The sequence below is a fragment of the Dendrobates tinctorius genome, unplaced genomic scaffold (genome assembly GCF_039654945.1).
Source record: "Dendrobates tinctorius isolate UK_male_01 unplaced genomic scaffold, ASM3965494v1 ptg000016l, whole genome shotgun sequence".
NCBI classification, from domain to species: domain Eukaryota; kingdom Metazoa; phylum Chordata; class Amphibia; order Anura; family Dendrobatidae; genus Dendrobates; species Dendrobates tinctorius.
The window spans coordinates 6091742-6106213 of NW_027361684.1; the positions used below are offsets into that span (position 1 = coordinate 6091742).

The following is a 14472-nucleotide window of genomic DNA, read 5'->3' on the forward strand; positions in this document are numbered from 1 at the left end:
TGTGACAGATCGCTGATCTGTCACATCACAGATCACTGTGACAGATCAGCGATCTGTCACAGGCACTGCACAGGCTTCCTCATGCCTGCGCTTTGCAGGCACTGAGGAAGCCAGCTTCCTGCAGGCCCCCGGAGGCCCCCGTCGCCATATTGGATCCGGGGACCTGCAGGAAAGGAGTCCCCCGCAGCAGCGCTGCACATTGCGCTGCCGTGGGGGGCTCAGGGAAGCAAGGAGGGAGCCCCCTCCCTGCCGATGCTTCCCTTTAACCCCCGATACACCGCGATCGTGTTTGATCGCGGTGTGCAAGGGGTTAACGTGCCGGGGCGGTCCGTGACCGCCCCTGACACATTGTGCCGGGTGTCAGCTATGATAATTAGCTGACACTCGGCCGCGATCAGCGGCGCTCACCACGTGGGCGCCGCTGATCGCGATGACGTAATATTCCATCCATGGTAATTAGGTCCATGGTCACATGGACGGAATATTACGTCATTTGTAGGTAAGGGGTTAATACAATTGTTCTGTCCTCATACAGCATTATGTTGTTGATAGCACATCTCTTGGTTACAAAGAGCGATGTGCTGCCAATAACGATGATTTTTATGACAGAATAAAATATCTGATCATCCAAGTATCAAGCAATTTGCATCATCTAGTTTCACCTTTAAAGAGAATGCATCAGCATCCCCTTTTAATGGCTAACTGAAAAGATGGTAACAAATTGCAAGCTTTCGAGACTACTCAGGTCTCTTCTTCAGGCATTGACTAATACAAAATCTGAAGAATCACATATTTATGCACAACACAGCACAGAAAAAATGCAATAAATGAGACAAGTGACGTGAAGCAGAATTATCATTATGGGAGAGGGATAGACATAAATATTGGAACAGTTCATAGATTAGGAGTGAAAGTTTTACTGTCCTCTGATTGTGGTCTGGTTCTGTGTTGTGATGCCCCACAAGGTCTTAGGAGCAAATTCCTTTATTGATGTAAAAAGACATATATCCATGCGACACATTCATTCCTGCATTGAGAGTGTCAAGGGTCGTCATGAATTTGTACTCACAGACTCTTCTCTCTCTCTGAGATGTGAGGTTACCGTTCAATACCAGTAATTTAATGTCTATGGTGCTATAACCAGGGATACAAAAATGTTTTGCCACAGGTAGATCCATTCTTTTTCTTTATTGTGTGGCGATGAGAATTCATCCTTGTTCTCAGTTTTTGCCCGGTCTCCCCCACATACAGACACCCAGTTGGACATTTAGTACAAATAATTAAGTACACAACGATAGATATGATGAAGCTGAAAGTACATGGGATCTTGTAGTCCTGATGTGAATTGGGGATCTTTATCTTGTCCATGGTCATTATAAATTTTATAAGGTGTAATGTGTTTCCGTCTATAGTTATTGTCTGTTTTCCTGAGGGAAGGAGAAGTGAATCATAGATCGCATCAGTCCTTAGGCAGCCCCCACGTGAGCACTTCTCTTTGTGTCACCCAGCTTTTTAGTCATGATCGCAAGATTCTATTTCCAAGATTACCTGGATTGGCCCATTCAAAGGTTGCTCTCTGTGAATGGACGATGAGCCAAGTTGTGGATTTCAAATTCCCTGTGTCTTTACCCCTCCCTTCTTGTCTAAATACAGAAAATAGGAAATATTCCTTCTAGTTACAACCATCTGCTAACTCTGTGAAGCTGCCATTTTTGACACCTCTAAATGCTCCCGGGAGATTCCCCCCTGTGGTACTAAGTCCTGCATAAGATATTATCTTTGTGCATTAAAAAAAATATGTTTTTTATTGAAAATTCCTTTATCTATTCACATTTGTAACAAGATTTATGTAATTAATCAGTGAATATTCACACATATAATGGGTATTGCTTAAGTTACTCCATTTTCTCTAGCGTTGTTTAACTGTGATTTACACCTTTAGGCTGTGTGCCCATGTAGCGATTTTTAAGCGTTTTTGCCGCGAAAACGCAGCAAAAACGTTTAAAAATCGTGTACAGAACACCCCCCATGCATTCCTATGGCATTCCGCACATGCTGTGCTAATGCTGCGCTTTTTTCTGCGGCGGAATCGCATCGCGGAAAAAATCGCAGCATGGTCATTCTTTTGTGCGGAATCGCAAAGAATTGCCGCGATTCCGCACCCATAGGAATGCATGAGAATCGCTTACTTCCCGCATGTGGCTATGCCCACCATGCGGGAAGTTAAGCGTCTCATGTGCGGTTGGTACCCAAGGTGTGGAGGAGAGGAGACTGTCCTCCAGGCCCTGGGTACCATACCCCTGTAAAAAAAAGAATAAAAATAAAAAATCGGGGTATATTTACCTTCCGACGTCCCGCGCTGCATTCCCGGCCTAAGCGTTCCCAGTAATGCCTTGCGGCAAGATCCTGTGATGACGTAGTCTCGCGTGACTCTCGCGGTCTCACGAGATCGCTATAGTAACGCGAGACCAACGTTATCACAGGTCTCGCAAGGCATTACTGGGAACGCTGAGACCCGGGATGGCAGCACGGGACGTCGGAAGGTAAATATACCCCGATTTTTTATTTTTTTTATCATTTTTAACATTTTATCTTTTACTATTGAGGCCGCATAGGCGGCCTCAATAGTAAAAAGCTGCTCACACTCGTCAAACACTATGTTTGACGAGTGTGACCAACCTGTCAATCACTTTCCAAGCGATGCTTCAAATCGCTTGGAAAGTGCTTGAGAAAATCGCGAACAGAATCGCGGTAAAATCGCAGTGAAATCGCGCGGGAAAAAAAGCGTGATTTCTGGGAAGGAGTCCGGTTTTCGGTATGCGTTTTAACACGCAACGTGGGCACACAGCCTAAGAGTCAGCAGCAGCTTCCAACTATTTTTTAGCCTGCATATAATAATTACTGATGCAATGTTATAGAGACTTATGGAGGTGTTCTATGATGATAATAATGGGGAGCAAGGGGCCCATACACTGTTTTTGCACAGATGTGCTCTATTGTGTGTGCACGCTGGCACAGCTCATTGATGGGATCCAGATTTTGGAGCCATTATCTTTTGACGCATAACTGGGTGTTTGGCCCAAACTCGTTTATATCAGAGAACCCTTTTAATAATGTCCAAATCCAAAACACATCTGGTATTATTTGTGCTGCCTGTAATCCTTAACTGAAGACTTCTGTAGGGATAAGACACAGTATAATCATCTGGCAAACACTAGAGAGCATCAGCTGATGCATCCTCATATGACTGGGCTCGGCTCAGACAAAGTGCCTTTTCAGGAAGTCTCATTATAAAGAACAGATAAAAGCCCTGAAATAATCCTTTAAGTGTTAGAAATTAATCCGGAGCGAAAACTGAATTACATAATGTACTAAGCAATTTAATAACAACACTAATTTTAAGTGAAAGTCCAGAGTCATCCCACTTAGCTGTTTGAAATGTTGTAACAAGCAAAACTTATCCAATTATGGACTTTGAGATAACATTTTTTTTTTTGCTTCTACGTAATATCGTAACAAACGCCAATTATTTTGCTTGCTGGAAAAATTTACAAAAACTATACATTTTTTTTAATGTGCAAGCTGATCTTTTCAATCGAGTCATCCTGCACACCCCAACAGCTTAGCTGGATTTCCAATAACCAGAGCAAATTCAGACATGCGTACTGCAAGGAACTCTGGGTGATTTCAGCTCTAGACTATACAATAAACAATAGTTCCAGTTAACAGTAAGGAACCTTTCATTCAGATTGATTTGTTTTTTTAAATAAACTGCCCCAAATGTAGTTAAAGGGTTTGTCTCAGCGTAGCAAGTTATCACTAGACATGAGCGAAGTTGGCAAAATGTGAATTCAGCAGATCCACTCGATTTTGGCCTGTAAATTTGATTCTGATTTTCTTTGAATCTATTCAATGCAAGTTGAATCTGCCCCCCACTGCTGTTCAAAACATCTGGTTATGATGCTCTCCAAACCCCAAAGCATGATTGGCCAGAATTAGGTTGAAAGACAATAAAATATCATATTTACCTAGCCCCTCACCAATCCCTGCAGCCGCAGCTCACTGCTGTTCCGTAATCTGACTTCCTAAAGCACCTGCTCTGGCTCTCACCTCCTCTTCATTCTTCTCCTTCACATCCGGGGCTTGCCAGGCCTCAACACACGTTATGACATTGTGCCGTGTGTACCCCATTTGACCATGTGGTGCACGTCATGATGTCAGAACTTGCTCCAAAGCCCAGCTGGCACAAGAAGAAATGGCGAAGAGTGCGTGGAGACCAGAGTCAGAGCTAGTGACTTAGGAATCTAGGAACCATTAGTCAAGCTGCAACAGCAGGGACATGTGAGGCGAAAGGTGAGTATGATATTTTATTATTTTAACCACTTTCTGGCCAATATGAATCCAGAAAAACGACAACTTGCTGGCCACCAATTTGCTAGATTTATGCAAATCAAATAGACAAAAATTCAGATTCTTCAGAAACCCTGAACTTTGGTATACTCAAAATTAATTTAATTTGTTTAGAATTGCTTTGCTCCTGATTAGTCATCACCTATCCACGGTAGCCCCACTGATTCAGAAACCAGAAATGCCTCATTAGAATAAACAAGTTGCCCTTTATGCCTGCCACTACTCCATTCATTGTTTATAGGATCTCTCCATTATAACATTGTCCCAACTTGCAGTATTGGGACAACCACTTTAGCCATAGGAGAGTCTCGCGTAAAGGTTTTTGCTATGTAAAATCCAAACAGCAATTTGATGATGTCAGATAGCATGTAGTCTGAATATTACATCATTCTGCCCTACATCACTGTGTACAAATGAGTAAGATGCCAACATCTTCCATTACCTTTGAATTCAGCATTAGTTAGCTTCTTCATCTGTGTTTGCAGGTATCTTTCCAGTCCAGCCAGGTCTTCAGTATCTTCATTAGTCACTGCAGCAAAGATTCTGTCTCTTGAGTAGGCATCTTTAGGATCAGTGTTAGGAGCGCTGTCAATATAAAAGTATTATTTACCTAAATACTTGGGTTATACAGAGGTTTGACTGAGTAGGACAAATGGTTTGTGTATCTGATATATGGACTGCCAATGTAATTACTTATGTTTATATATTATTATAGGTAGCTCTATCTTAATGGAGACAGAAAGCCTCATCATGCAGTCTTATTTATTCCATATGTCCCTACTTCCTTGATAAACCATCCAAAATAAAAAAAAAATTGAGGCCTGGGCAAAAAGAATCCAAACAACAGCCCTGTATAATGTTTCAAAGTCTCTGGTGGTCTATGGCAAAGCTCAACTATCAAGTTATTCAAAGTAGTCCAGTCCTTGAGGACCATGTAGAACATGAATACCATAAGTAATTGGCCAGTTGACAATTCACCCATAATCTCACATAAAGAATAAGGACAGCGCCTCACAGGTTGGTAAATATTACATCTCCTTTAAGGCCCCGTTACGCACAACGATATTGTGAACGATATCGTTGCAACGTCACCAGTTTGGTTGCCTAGTGGTCTGGGCCATAATTCTATCGTTGGTCTCCCGCTGGGCAGCACACATCACTGCATGTGACAGCGAGAGACCAACGATCAGCGACACTGGGAGCTGGTATCCAGGCTAAACAGCGGGTAACTAAGAGTAGCGCGGCTCTTAGATACCCACTGTTTACCCTGGATACCAGCTTGCTCACTGGTCCTGATCACTGGTGAGTCTATGTGACAGCTCACCAGCGATCAGCTAACTATGTCCCAGCGATCCCATCCACGTCGGATCGTTGGTGGGATCGCTGGGACTTTGAAGTGTGTAACGGGGCCCAAATTCTGCCTTCTGTAGCGATGTTTCGATCCATCATGATCTTTATCAAGCTTGATAAAGATCATGTTCGATCAAAACGTTGCTACAGAAGGCAGAATAAAGGAGATGTAATATTCACCAACCTGTGAGGCGCTGTCCTTAGTGTTTATGTGATGTTTGGACGCTTTCCCGGAAGGACTCCTTGGATTTGATGTGCGCCTCCATTGTGGGTAAAGTTAACCCTGTGATGCTACGACGTACTGTGAACTATCATTTATTTGATTGAATTCACCCATAATCTATCAAACTAACAAATGTAGATTAGCAAAAAGCAGTGACAAGATGGAAGTGACTATGACTGGAAGCTATGAAGGCTTTGTCTCTAGTTTATTACCATGAAGACACATAAAGAGGTGAAGAAGTTGTAGACAAAAAGTGGTAGAATATATTTAATGGAAAACATCTACATAGCTTCATTTTCCTTTAGATACATTGATTCACAACACAACATAACAATTTGTCATAAAAGATAAGTGAACCTGCAGTCATTTCATTATTTGCACCATTAGAGACTACATAAATTTAATTATTTGAGTTCCTAGTTCTTCATCACAAATAAAGGAAGAACCTTGAAATGTTCGGAACAGAATAATTTGTGTTTTGCAAACTTTAGATATGGATGACTCATCTCAATGTTTGCACTAGTAACACTAAAACAACCCCAAGAATACATTCTAAAAACTTGTATCTATTAAACATGGAATATATTACAAATAGCAAAAAAAATAAATATCTGGACCATACAAAATAATGCAATTTTTTTTTTTTTTTTTTTGGTTAGGGTTGCAATTTGTATAGCAAATAGCTTGCAACCTATATGCTCCTTGCCTAGGAAACCGACCACCTGTGATAAACAGGCAACAAACAGTACACTATAAAATTAGAAATCATTCTGAAGCATTTTTAATAAGTAGTAAAATTGCTTGTTTTTTATAAATACCTTGCAATTTTAACAAATTACAAAGACAACCCCTTTCATGCCTCTACCTTCCTTCTTTGCTCCATTGTCAGATCTGCATGTCATTTGACAAAGAGTAAGGTTTTAATATTAGAGGTTAGGACCATCCTGATTAGGGTCACCGTGAAGTGGTGGGATGGTTTTTGCATTTTTGCTATCAAAATTATGTTAACTAAGTACCCTATATTATTCTCATGCACTATTGCTGCTTATTTACAGTTGAAACCAGAAGTTTGCATACACTATATAAAAAGAAACATATGCATGTTTTTCTCAATGTCTGACATGAAATCAGAATAAACCTATACCATTTCAGGACAATTAGGATTATCATAATTATTAATATTTGCCAAATGCCAGAATAATGAGAGAGAATGTTTTAAGGCATTTTTATTACTTGCTGCTAAGTCAAAAGTTTACATACACTAAGATTACTATGCCTTTAAACAATTCCGGACTGCTCATATGATGAAGTCATGTTTTTTTTGCAACATCTGAGTTAATTAGAGACACACCTCTTGATGTATTTTAATGCACACCTGAAACACACTGCTTCTTTGTGTAGTATCATGGGAAACTCTAAAGAAATCAGCCAAGATATCAGGAAGAGAATTGTGGACTTGCACAAGTCTGGCTCATCCTTGGGTACAATTCCAAGATACCTGAAGGTGCCGTGTTCATCTGTGCAAACAACTATACGCAAATACAAACAAGATGGGAATGTCCAGCCATCATGTCGCTCAGGAAGGAGACATGTTCTGTGTCCCAGAGATGAACGTGCTTTGGTCCAACATGTGCATATCAACCCAAGGACAAAAGCAAAACACCTTGTGAAGATGATGGCGGAAGCTGGTAAGATTGTGTCAATATCCACAGTGAAACGAGTAATATATCAACATGGGTTGAAAAGCCACTCTGCCAGGAAGAAGTCATTACTCCAAAAGAAAAAATCCAGATTAATGTTTGCAAGTGCACACAGGAACAAAGACTTTAATTTTTGGAGACATGTCCTGTGGACTGATGAAACTAAAATTGAACTTTTTGGGAATAATGACCATCATTACGTTTGGAGGAAAAAGGAAGAAACTTGGAAGCCTAAGAACACCATCCCAACTGTGAAACACGGGGGTGGCAGCATCATGTTGTGGAGTTGTTTTGCTGCAGGATGGACTGGTGCACTTCACAAAATAGATGGCATCATGAAAAAAGAAGATTATGTGGCAAAACTGAGGCAACATCTCAAGACATCAGCCAGGAAGTTAAAGCTTGGGCGGAAATGGGTCTTCCAAATGGACAACGACCTGAAGCATACTGCCAAAATGGTAACAAAGTGGCTATAGGAGAACAAAGTCAATGATTTCGAGTAAGTATCTCAAAGCCCTGATCTCAATCCTATTGAAAATGTATGGGCAAAGCTGAAAAGGCAGGTGTGTGCAATCCTGGATCAGTTACACTAGTTTTATCAGGAGGAATGGGCCCAAATTTCCGACCAACTATTGTGAGATGTTTGTGTTAGGATATCCTAAACGTTTGACCCAAGGCAATCAGTTTAAGGGCAATGGTACCAAATTCTAATGAAATGTATGTAAACTTTTGACTTTGTCAGTCATTAGCCAAACCATCAAGATACAGGTCTGATCACGGACACAGAGGCTAAAGATTTATTTCTCTTGGTTTCTGACAGTTTTGATATTATGGATTTGCTAAAGAAGAGGTTTTGTTTGCTAGTCTTTTAACAAAATTGAGTTTCTTTTAGATTAATGTGACAAATGTCTAATTAAGGGAGGTATTAAGTGTCTCTGTGAAGAATCACTGTCCATGTACTTAAATTCTCACAAGGTAGTCAGATGCATAACATCCAGTGTGTACAAGGTGTGGCAAGAACTGGTAATAACTATATTTAGTATACTTGGATAATTAATACTAATAATTGTTTGGCAGCAATAATGTAATCATATTCTATATAATTATATTTCTATCATCTATGTTATAAAAACAATACAATTATACATATCACAAAATAATTATACTGTATGTGAAGAGCTATTGTATTTGGGGATTTTTATAGCAATGTGCAGTGTAAAGGAAGAATTGAGGTTTAGTTTATTGACTTTTAATGATGTACCAGGATTTAAACTTGCATTAATAACTAGTATTGGGGAGATATACAGTGGTGAAATAAGTATTGAACACGTCACCAATTTTCTAAGTAAAAAAGATGTTAAGGTGCTATTGACATGAAATTCTCACAAGATGTCAGTAACAACCCATCCAATCCACACAGGCAAAGAAATGTAACCATTGCTGTCCATAAATTAAGTTATGTGTAGTGATGAGCGAACATGCTCAGATAACGTCTTATACACTCACGCTCGGGTGTTATCTGAGCATCTGGGAGTGCCCTTAAATTATGTTCAAGTTCCTGCCGGCTGCATGATTTGCAGCTGTTAAACAGCCGCAACACGTGGGGATTCCCTAACAAACAGGAAATCCCTGCATTGTTGCGGCTGTCTAACAGCCACAAATCATATAGCCTCAGGGACTCTAACATAATATACGAGCACGCCCAGATGCGCGACTAACAATAAAAAAATATTAAATATTAATGTTAGTATTTTCTTAGTATTTTGTAAATCCACCTTTGGCTTTCAAAACTGCCTGAATTCTTCTGGGCACGATCTCAATCAGAGTCATATACTGTAGGTCTAAACGGAAATCTGATCCCAGGTCTCTTCTACACGTTCCCAAAGTTGGTACATACTGGTTGACTCACTTGGGTACGTATACAAGTTTTTCTTCAACTCTACCACAAGTGTCCTATTGGTTTGAAGTCTGGGGACTGTGGGGGCCAATCCAGCACCTCTACTTCATTGTCATTGAACCATTTCTTCGCCAATCTCAACGTTTGCTTTGGGTCATTGCTTTGCTAGTACACTGTGTCTTCCTTTTCATACCCACAGTACTCGAGTGTGCGAAATAACTCGCCTTGTAGGATATCTGCATATAGCTCAGCATTGAGATCACCATCGATCCTGGTCAAGTATTCAATGCCTTTGGCTGTGAAATAACCCCGTATCATCAGGCTGCCTCCACCGAACTTGACAGTTCCTTCAATTTTTCGATCCATTAGCCCTTTTTTCCCTTGTTTCTTCCAGACTCATTTGCACCCATCAGAGCCTAGTCTATTGACTTTCATCTCATCGCTCCAATTCACCCGTTTCCGATCTTCAACTGTCATAGTTTTTTGCAAACTGGAGCCAACACTTCTTATGATATTGAAGTTGAGGCTTCTTCGCCATTTTTGGGCCACCATTCCAGACTTGTGTAAAGTTTGTCACACTATCTTGTATGGACGTCTGTGATCTCACTATTACAAAGCTTACGAGCGATATTCACTGCCGTGTTTGCAGTGCCAGAACTGATAGACGTGGACATCCACCTCTTTGCTTCTGAATGGATGGACAGATTTTATTTCATATTCTTCCAACTGTCATGGCACTCACATGATGCAGTTTGGCAATTTTCTTGGCCAAAAGGCTGCTATCGATGAGCTGAATGATGCTGTTTTCTTGGGAAATTTTCTTCATGGCTGCACCTCAATTCGAACCAGCGACCTTTCATTTGAGAATCAACCTAATAATACACTGAGCTATTAGCAAATGTGAGAACAGGTTGGAATTTGTAGTATACAAGAAGGAAAAGATTTTTCACCACTTGGAGCAAAACAGTAACAATGCAGTGTCATGACAAGAATCGGTATAACTAAGCATATGCTAAATAGTTGCAAGTCAAATTTATGTGTAGGATAGCCAAGATGATTATACAATATATAAAATGACTTCATTCCCACGATCGAATCAGAAGTGGGTGGTGAGATATGGAGCGTGCAAATCAAACATTCAAAACACTGTTACCCTTTTGTTTGTCACTGTATATAACAAAATGGGTACAGTATTTAAAAATGCAGTATGTGCTGAATATTTTTTCATAAGAATTTGGGAAAGTTATGAAGTGTCCTAGAAATGTCTGTTCTATTCCTGATCTAAGGATCTCGGCTTTTAGTTGAGATGAATCTGTGCTGCACTTTATGTATATGCTCAGTAGTAAAGCTCCTTCTCTACAGATCAGAGCAAAAAGGTACAGATAAGGAATTCCTGCAACGCTGCACTCAAGAACTACTAGCGTGAACAGCAAAACAGGATTAAGACAGGTGCTTTTTGAAGCATATCTAATCTTTCAATAAACTATGCATAAATTAATAGTCCCGTGTATGTTTTCTCTGTATGCTTCATGTTTTAGTATGCTTTTGCACTGAGCTCATGTTTGGAGAGGTTAGTTGATCTGATGTTCTTCATGTTATTAGCTCTGCTAGCGGATTCAGTCTCTTTCTGGGGTATGATTCAGCACAAACTTCCTTCACCCTTCTTCATAGACTGTGAAGCATCATGATGTGAAACATTTACTGAGCTGTACCCTGAGAAATGCCTGAGATTGAAAGTTCAGAGTAAAGCTATCATTTATCATCTGTCCTATTAATTTATGGAAAGTTTGCTGTATTTATATCCAAAATTATACATGATTCCCTGTTCTTGCAGGAATTACAATATACGTTATTTTTTTATAGGACAAAATTATTTTGAGAGAGAATTTATATGATTCCAAAATACCTAAGAAGCTTCCTATGAAGTCAGCTGTATTTGAGCACTCCACATGATCTCCAGATAAAAAAATATTTTGTGTGTCAATGTATGACAGATGAAAGCAAATGCTGTGAGCTCAATATCAGTGCATACTTAGGCAGTGATAAAAAATACTCTTACGAGTTTCCAATCTAAATAGTCATTTGCAACAACCAGTGCCCAGCACTTCCCGCCAGGCAAAAGAGAAGGAAAGAGCATCTGAAACATCACTTACAAGATGTTTTGCAAGTCACAATCTTATGGCTCATACTCACATGCGAGAAACTCGGACGAGTCTCGCACGTCAATACCCGGCACTGCCGCCGGCTCTCGGATCGGTGCGTTCAGCTGCATAGAAATACATAGTAACATAGTTATTAAGGTTGAAGGTAGACTTTAAGTGTGCACAGCTTCTGGATACCCACAGTTGCAGTAGAAACTTCACAGAGCAGATTACATGAGATGGCAAGCTTTTACTTCTCAGAACATGAGGTAAAGGAAAAATGCGCAGTCATTCAGTGCTGCACCAGGAAGAAGTAAAACAAAACTGAAAGTACAAGAGAGACCTTTTCTTTTACAATACATTAAGCATGAAACTTTACACAACAATGCCATCTATTGTCAGAGCAGCATAAAGTCCTCCTTTACATAAACAAAGAAGTTCACAACTGTTGCATATACCAACATTTAAGCCCCCGTTACACACTGCGATATCGCTAGCAATATCGCTGTAAAGTCACCGATTTTGTGACATTGCAGCGATATTGCTAGCGATATTGCTGCATGTGATACTTACCTCCGACCGGCTCCCCCGCTGGTTATCGCTGATCGCGCGAGAAGCTGCTGGACCATTCCTCGTCGGTCACTTCCTGCGGCGCTTCCTGCTGTGACGACGAGCGATGTGTGGAGCCGGGCGGGAGGACGCAGGATCACCGCGTCTGACAGGTAAGTAGCGATCCCCGTCCCCAGCGATGTCGCTGGTGAGATCTGCCTGAGTGGCAGCTCACTAGCGACCACCTAGCGATGCACCAGCGATCCTGACCGCGTCATATCGCTGGTCCGGATCGCTGGTCCATCGCTAGGTGTAACGGTACCCTAAGTCCATCTAGTTCAACCCATATCCTAACCTACATGCCCTAATATGTTGATAGAGAGGAAGGCAAAAAAAAACATGTAGCAAACAGTGAGCTCCACATTGGGGAAAAAATTCCTTCCCGACTCCACATACGGCAATCCAGTCCCCTCTTAAATTTTAGTAGGGAATCACTCATTACAACATCATATGGCAGAGAGTTCCATAGTCTCACTGCTCTTACAGTAAAGAATCCGCGTCTGTGATTATGCTTAAACCTTCTTTCCTCCAGACATAGAGGATGCAATCTTGTCCCTGTCTCAGATCTATGAGTAAATAGGTCATTAGAAAGGTCTTTATACTGTCCCCTCATATATTTATACATTAAAATAAGATCACCCCTTAGCCTTAGTTTTTCCAAACAAAATAAACTAAATAACCCCAAGTGTAATAACCTGTCTTGGTTTTGCAGACCCCCCAGTTCCCTAATAACCTTGGTCACTCTTCTCTGCACCCGCTCTAGTTCAGCTGTCTTTCTTATACACCGGAGACCAGAACTGTACACAGTATTCTAAGTGTGGTCGCACTAGTGACTTGTATAGAGGTAAAATTATGTTCTCCTCATGAGCATCTATGAAATACATGCAACTGAACGCTCTGATCTGAGTGCCGGTGGCAGTGCCGGGTATTGACGTGCGAGACTCATCCGAGTTTCTCGCATGTGAGTATGAGCCCTTACTGTATCAATGACAGCAGATATGTTTAAAAGACAGCTCATTGAGCTTGTTGTGAAGGACGGCGTACCATTATCATTATTTGCACGCCCAGCTTTCACAGCTCTTAACAGAGAAATTGCCCGCAAACTTGGTGTTTCTCTGGTAAGCGAAAGTATTTGAAAATTAGTGATTGAAGAAACCCTTAAACAAAAGGAAGAACTTAAAAAGACTCTAAAGAGACACTTTAGATTTCTTAAAATGGATGCCTGCACATGTCACAGAGAGAACTTTTTGATAACAACGTTCGATTTGTTTGTGACAACAAGAAAATTGTTACCAAGACACTGGCAGTAAAAGATACTAAAGTTCATCGCACCAGCCAGTTTCTCCAGGCCTTAGTGGAAAAAGTTCTGCAAAATTATGAACTCAAAAAAGAACAGGTTCTTGCTATTGTAACTGATAATGCTTCAAACATGATAAGTACAATTAAACTGATGAATGCAAATAATGAAGGTGAACAGCAGCTAAAAGAAAACGTCAGATTCAGTATATTTGAGATGGAAGGCCACAGTCCTGTTCCCATAATGGAGTAACAAACAGATATATTACTACAGCAAAATGATTCTTTACAATTAGATTATCTTGTTGAAGCTGCTTCAAAGCTTTCTCATATTCATTACATGCGCTGTGTTGTGCACACGCTGCAGCTAGCAATAAGAGATAGTCTGCAAGATGGACATGCAAGAACTCTGACTGGCAAAGTGAGGAAATAAGTGAGGAAATTGGTAATTTCTGCCAGAGCCCCTAAAATTGTTTGCATCTCGATGAGACATGCTGGAAAAAGAGCAAATGTGGATCAAGCCACTCGGTGGAATAGCACCTATTTAATGATTGAGCGATTGCTTGAGTTGAAATCCTTTCTTGCAGACATGGCCACCTCTCAGGTAACACTAAATGAAGGTCAATGGACATAGGTGGCTAAATTAAAGGAATTGTTTTATCACACATTTACAAGGACTAGAATTTTAGAAGCTGAGGATTGAGCTCCTGGCATTTTCATAAAGGAGGGGAAGAACTTGCTGTTTTGCTTGTTCCAAAGAGGAGGTTTAATCTCAGATGGCATTGCTGCTTCAATGAAACAGAGACACTGCTATTAGAAAATAATATTCTTCTGGCAGCTGTTTAT

General features: G+C 40.6%; 1 protein-coding gene across 3 annotated transcripts in view; it reads right to left on the bottom strand.

The window, feature by feature from the left end:
• LOC141079413 (transient receptor potential cation channel subfamily V member 1-like) overlaps positions 1 to 14472 on the bottom strand; it is a 182384-nt gene that overhangs the window by 103863 nt on the left and 64049 nt on the right. For all 3 annotated transcript variants that reach the window (XM_073565334.1, XM_073565332.1, XM_073565324.1), the window contains exon 3: positions 4853 to 4995. In XM_073565334.1, the coding sequence (XP_073421435.1) occupies positions 4853 to 4995 (143 nt within the window). The remainder of the gene's footprint in view (positions 1 to 4852; positions 4996 to 14472) is intronic.